Here is a 7,264-nt window from a genome sequence, read left to right as displayed (position 1 = left end):
AAGCCACATAGATCTACACTTTGAATGCGGTTCTAAAGATGTTGCCTTTTCTTCTTCTCTTCTTTCCTTTTTTTAGGATTTTACAGCCCCCCACCCACCCCCCAACGCCACACACAGACACGCTGGATCCGCGCATGTTTAAGTAGCTTATAAGTGTCGAATATCAAATAAATTTTAACGGCTAGGCTACATGTTATTTATCTATTTATTATTTTAATATCCAATGCAAATAGATCTATATAGATCTAATTTCGTTCGCATTAAATAGATCCATCAGGATGTCCCGTTTAATTTTATCACGACTGACCGACTTTTAAATGGTTTAAGATTTGTTATAGTGCATATTTTCTGACCTGGCGAAGATATTTATAGAAAGGTCATAAATGGGCCATTCTATCATTGAGTTTAGGGTAATCGGCTACATCGTTAGATTTCGTTTCATTCCGTCGAATTCTCCGTAAAAGGGAATAGATGTGTTAATGCAAAATATGAGTATTGATGTCATGACCGACCGACTGGTGTATTGGTTATGGCAATTACCTCGAACTGAAAAGGACGCAAGTTCGATCCCGCGATAGGATTACTATATTTTTTTATATATTTCATTAAAATATATATCTTGATATATATCGAGTTTTTTTTCTTTAACCAAAACAACCTGTTTTCTTCAATATCTGCAACGGCTTAGATTAATTATCTTGTATTTCATAATGTCCTTCAAATAGTTTAAGGGTTGGTATTTAAACTATCAAAAATTGCACGATATTCACGAGGAAATTGAAAACTTTCCTTTATTTTATATAAATGAATACACACTGATCTAAGCTTTCCAGTGTCGCTGTCAGTTGACCAGCATATAATGTCGAACACAAAATCTAAAGCTTTGACTTCAAAATCGAAAGAGATAGTTAACAACGTTGCTAACTACTTCGTGAAAGAAGCGAAAGAACCATCTAACATACCGCAATACTCGTTCTTACAAAGGACAGCGGAGGCAACAGGTATTAGTAGCAGAACTATCAGCAGGATCCGTAAAGAATTTAAAGACTCGGGCTCCCTGACATCGCCGAAACGGACATCCCCTAAGGAACTGAAGACGGTCGATGATTTTGACAGATGTGCCATACGCAATAAGATTTATGAATTTTAAAACATTTAAAGGCACGAACTTCCAACTTTAACGAACCTGCACGAAGCTTTGAAGGAAGACATTGACTTTATCGGCAGTAAAAGTTTGTTAAGAAAGATTATCAGGGAACTTGGATTTAGATGGAAGAGAACGAACAGTCAGAGAAAGGTGTTAGTGGAAAAGCAAAGTGTGGTGGAGTTACGGCTGAAGTATTACGCGAAGAAGAAACAACTTGAAGAAGCTGGCTATGACTTCGTTTACATTGATGAGACTTGGGTAGACACAAGTCATACAGCTAAGTATTGCTGGCAGGCACCCGGCATGGATGGTGTTACAACCCCTGTGAGCAAGGGGCAAAGACTGATTATTGTGCACGGTGGTTCAAATGAGGGTTTTGTTCCAGGGGCGCTTCTTATCTATAAAGCGTCTAGCTCTTCTGGAGACTATCATCATGAAATGAATGGGGAAAATTTTTGTAAATGGATGCAAGAAAAATTGTTACCAAATATTAAAAAGAAGAGTGCGATTGTTATGGACAATGCATCTTATCACTACGTTCAGTCCAGCAAATGTCCTAATTCTTCCACTCGGAAAGCAGATATACAGGCATTTTATACTAAAAAACACAACTCCATTTTATAATTCATTATATTACATTGTATCAGATCAGCAATACATAGAAGAATAACCATTTTTTATCAAACCTATTTTCTCTATTTCAGAAATGGTTGACGGAGCACAATATACAGTATGATCCAGCATTGCTTAGACCCCAGCTCCTGGCACTAGCTAAAATGAATAAACCCGAGCCAGCATATGTCATTGATGCCATTGTCAGAGGTTATGGGCATGAAGTTCTAAGATTGCCGCCGTATCATCCGGACCTTAACCCTATTGAACTGATATGGAGTCAGGTGAAGAGCATCATCGCATCCAGAAACCTTACATATAGGTCTGCTGACCTTGTTCAAATAGCAAATTCGGCATTTGAAGAGATAGGTGCTGATCGCTGGAGGAGAGCCTGTGTCCATGCTCAAAAAACAGAAATATCTTATAGGGAGACAGATATTGTTGTTGATGTTGCGATGGACAATCTGGTCATTGACTTAGCTGAGGACAGTGATAGTGACGAAACCGAGAGTGCTAGCGAGGGAGAAGATTAGATTTTAATGTTTCTACTGTCATTGTCATTGTAAAATTGAATTGTTGATATAAAGAAAAAATAAAAAAAAACATTATATACAAAATTAAAGGAAAAAAACAAGACCTAAAATATAAAAAGCATATAAAAGAAATTGAAGATAAAGTGGAATAATATTAAAAATATATAACTAGGAGTCATCGGGGATCGAACCCACACGAATCACTTTCCACATCTCTTACAATAAAAATCCGCTGTGTAAACCATTACACTATGACTGCATTTGTAAGTCAGCGAGTTATATTTGTATTATCAGCCAGAAAAGCCGATACGGAAAGTATCGATTTTTTACGAATCAAACCGATGCACCAAGTTACCTACTGATTTTAATGGTTCAGCCTGCACTAAAAATATCTTCGCCAGGTCAGATAATATGTAATAGTTATAGTATGTGTGAGAGTGTGTTACCAGGATATATCAGAGCTAGGGGTACATCGAGGGTATTTTTCTCTGTACATATCGTCGAGGCCGGTAGGCCGAGACAGATATGTGAAGAGAAAAATAACGATATGTACCCCTAGCTCTGATATATCCTGGTAACACACGAGCACTACATATTATAACTGTTTTATCGCATAGTTTATCATTAAAATTTATATATTATTTTCATTTAAATTTGTTTATTATTATTTTTACTATTTTGATTCCCTTTCTGCGCCTCGCTGACTGAAACACTAAAACTTCTGTTTTAGAAAATGTGTTCCCCAGATAAAAGTACCCAACAAATTTCTGCATTGGTTTTAAATATTTGCATTTCATTGGCCAGACATATTGTAAAACTTGTTGTTTTGTTTGTAAAAAAAAATCAAAGAAAAAGAAACATTTGAGAAATCTCAGAATTTCATATATTTCATGTATTTCTGAATTTGGCAATAACTATCAAGTTTTTGAAATATTCTAGTTTATTTATTCTTTTACTTTATAAATGTAGGTGTTTGTGACAATTCTTTCTCTGTGAACTGTAAATTGGAGCTAAAGTCATCTTTTCTTTGAAAGGAAAAAATTATACTCCCTTGATAGGACCTCACTAGAGAAACATTACCAACTTTTAGTAACATCTCGAAACCGATAAAGCGGGACAGTTCTACCTATCATAAAAATCAATAAAACCAATAATCCAATATCATCGCTACCGAACGGATTCGTTGATTTCCGTACTAATTGTCGTTGTTGTAGTAACACGGGGAAAATCGATAATTAACATCTTTGGTTATTATCTGATGCATTTACAGGCGGGCGGTTTGCTAAACGATATACTTGAATTGAATGAAGTTTTGATAATTATTAAAGTGAAAATCGGATCAAGTCGAAAATTTATGTAATACTTTATTAATTGTCAAATAAAAGTAATATTTAAGAATATGAATATGTTATCTAAAATATTTAGAAATCGTTACATTTTATACATCGAACACATAGATTTACTTTCTTTTTAATATATGAAACATCATGCTAACGTATATCTATGTATAGAAAAGAAATATTTACGCACAAGAAACCGTCTGTAAATAAAACAAATATTCAAGAATATGAATATGTTATCTAAAATATTTAGAAAGTGTATATACTTCCTCTATACGCGCTTTATTTCACATATTATGAACATTAGAATATGAGCTTTTGATTCTAAAACATTTTCACTAACGTTTTTCGATTTTCAAGATATCTAAAAAGTATTTTTGTTGTCGAACGATATGGAGGCCGGTCGCTTTAAAGAAAAAGAGGTATAGAAATAAGACTTATACTTTAATGAGGAAATACTTAACCCTTACCATGCCGGACCTGATTGGTTCTTCCTTTGCAATCAGTGTAGATCATGATCAGCCTGCACATCCGTGCAGACTGATCATGATCTGCACTGTCTGCCATTCAGCCAGTAACTTTTTGTTATGCACCCTTTTCATAATTAATAGTACTGTCCAAATTGGAAGATAGACAGGTTCGTTATCGTAATTTAGCATGGTAAGGATTAAGTTTCTTATATCGTGCCTAAATAGAAATATCATATTTGCGTGACTTGAATAAGTACTGCTGACAAATACTACTACCATAGTATACTTTAACTATAAAGGGGAAAAAACAACATTAAATAACAATAACTTCATAAATATCTCATTTTAAAATAGCAGACTTAACTAAGTAACAACATAAGATTTTTCGTGAAATTTGGGCCAGGATCTTTACTCAGTAAATATTTACGGAACAACTCTGTTAACGATTCGAATTGTAAATTTGTACTGGTTCTTTCTACTGTCATACGATTCATGAAATAAGGGTAAAAATCGTAAAAACAAATTTCAGTGAAAGAAAGGGAAAAGACTATATAAAGACAGGAGAAAGTGAAAGACATATATTACAACGCAAAAACCATAAAACCATAAAAATACCTATCACTTATAGTAAGTAGGGTAACATATTTTTTATGACCCGCCTTGAAACAACACTGACCGGATATTGTTTACCCCTAGGCAATATTGTAATACACAATAAAAGTCAAAGGGTAATTTTAAGATATTTGTTACAATTAAATCAAATAATAGATATCGCAATTTTTTAAAACGAATGATTAAAGAATGTACCAAAAACATGCATTAATTTAAGAATACAGAATAATATATACAAAGGAGGTTCGGAAAGAAGCAGAATTATCAGTTCATCAAGGCTATCTTTCAAATTAAAGTTTGGTCATATTATGAATAATAGAAAATGATTTTTTTTTTGTTTAAAAATTATTAAAAAATCCCATAAGAAGAAATAAAGATGACCGCGTCGGAGATCGGACCCGGACCGCTGCCGCAATAAAAAAAGTCTCCAAATCGTTCGGCAAAAAATAATAAAGGTATCTGAAAATTAATAAATTAATCATCGTTATATTTCTTAAGAATTCGAATGCTTTGAAACTCATTTACTGACAGACTATATTTTACGGAAACACATGAGAATTAGTTGCTTTAAGTATATTTTGCGATGAAAATTAAAAGCATTTGTATATTTAATGCGAATTGAACACTAAATCCTCCATAGCGTTATTTTAAACGACAGCGGATCTAGGTTTCGGCGTTTCTGAGTTCAACAATTAATTTGTTTTAAATTGTCTAATTACAATCTGTTTTTTTTTGTTTTTTTTTGTTGTTGTTGTTGTTTTTGTTGTGTTTTATTTTTTTTTGCCTACAATTATAGGCTTTGAGCTATAACAATTTGTACCGACAAAGTTAGACTAGCAGACGACAATATTTTCCGTAACAGCTTCCGAGTACTTACGGATAACGGCGGAAAAAGCCGGAAGTTTTTAAGAAATGTTCACTGCACACACTAAAATACAAAAAGGACCAAACAAACCATTATAAAATTTAAAACAATTTACACATAACGAAAATTGAATAATTTTTCTACATTTTTAGAGGTATCGAATTTTTGATTTTTTGCGGAAAATATCTCATTTTATCTGTTATATTTGAAAAAGTCAGTTTTTTTTACCCGTTTCCTTCAGAGTCTATATGAACTGAGGTGGGTCTATTTAAAGTAAAAAAGGACCAACCAAATATTAAAATATTTTTTAAAAAAGATATTCATAATATCCGGAATAAATTAAACTTTTAATTGTGGGGTATCGAATTTTTGATTTCCAAATAGAACTTTTTCTATTTAAGTTTAAGTATTTTTTTCCTTCTTTGTTTATATAGGCAAATTTATCGATTTTCCAATAGATCGATGTTACTAAAAGTTGGTAATGAAGTGTTCCGATATATATCGGAACAGTTTTACTGTGCTGATATATATCGGAACACTTTTTTTCTTATGAAACTCCATAGAGATTTCCGTGTTGATATATATCGCAACAGTTTTGTAAGATATCAGCACAGTTTTGTAGTAATAATGTGTGTTACTATGTATAACATGCTGCAAAGATCAAAGGAAAATTGCAGCACTATGCGATAAGCACTATAATACATACAGTTCGAAACGTTTGACAGTATAATGGTTTTACAAGGGGGGTATTCGATCTACTCCTTACCATGGAAAAAAAATGGCGGCCAAAACTGAAAATGTGAGTTTTTCTTACTTTTTTGCTTTTTCAAGGATATCTAGACAATAACACATGTCTATCAACCTGCTCCACTGTTTTCTCCATCTACCGGTACCTTTCACTTTGGAAACAGCACTTTAATTTGTCTGGAATGCTGGTCATGAAATTCGAATCGATGGAAAATTCTCCGGTAAACACGGGATAAGGAATAGTGCGACTTGCAAAAATGGTCTTTTTACCTAATATACCGCAGGTTGTAAGCTATTTTTCTGATTTGAAGGAATATTTCCACATACTTATCTAATACTGTTGGTTTTGAGCAGATCACAGTTCGTATTTTCAAAAAAACACAATTTTTGTCCGATGGTAAGGAACAGTGTGCGAAAATTAGAGGATAAGGTGCAGTGCAATTTTTTCAAACGGATTTTACAGTTTTCTCTCATCGTTTCTGAGATAACCAATTGACATTTCTCTACCATGTAATAATTAAAGAGGTCTGAATCGTGACCCCTGGCTTATAAACTACACTAATATTGTAGATGAACCATAGTGTAAACCCTCCTATCGTTAAAAATCGTAAATGACGAACAATCGAGTGTTCCTTATCGTGGTTGTTTAAAAATAGGCTCCGGAAGCAAATTAAACATACTATAATTCCAATGAATATGTGTTTATACTTGTTACCTAATGTCAATTGGATTTATCATATCCATAATCCAAAAAATGTACAAAAGACAATTTAAAATGATACATACGCTACTGGCGCCATGCGCAAGTTTTATACAAAAATTCACAACGCTTGACCGCTTTTATAGTTAATGGCGGATGTTTTAGTAAATGCAAATAATACATTTTCCCTAATTATTAATAACTGCATCATAATATGTATGTTTGTGTTATTACGATT

At 33.2% G+C, this 7,264-nt stretch overlaps 1 protein-coding gene across 1 annotated transcript; it reads left to right on the top strand.

Annotated features, from left to right (window-relative positions):
• Positions 1-1,161: 1,161 nt before the first annotated feature.
• LOC128552324 (uncharacterized) lies at positions 1,162-2,292 on the top strand (the record flags this gene model as incomplete). Its single annotated transcript, XM_053533357.1, has 2 exons — positions 1,162-1,735; positions 1,852-2,292. Coding segments are annotated over 2 exons (1,015 nt in total), but the record flags the coding sequence as incomplete, so codon positions are not given.
• Between the last annotated feature and the right edge of the window lie 4,972 nt (positions 2,293-7,264).

Source organism: Mercenaria mercenaria, unplaced genomic scaffold (genome assembly GCF_021730395.1).
Source record: "Mercenaria mercenaria strain notata unplaced genomic scaffold, MADL_Memer_1 contig_2305, whole genome shotgun sequence".
In the NCBI taxonomy this organism is placed as follows: domain Eukaryota; kingdom Metazoa; phylum Mollusca; class Bivalvia; order Venerida; family Veneridae; genus Mercenaria; species Mercenaria mercenaria.
This window is presented reverse-complemented; position numbering and strand designations above follow the sequence as displayed.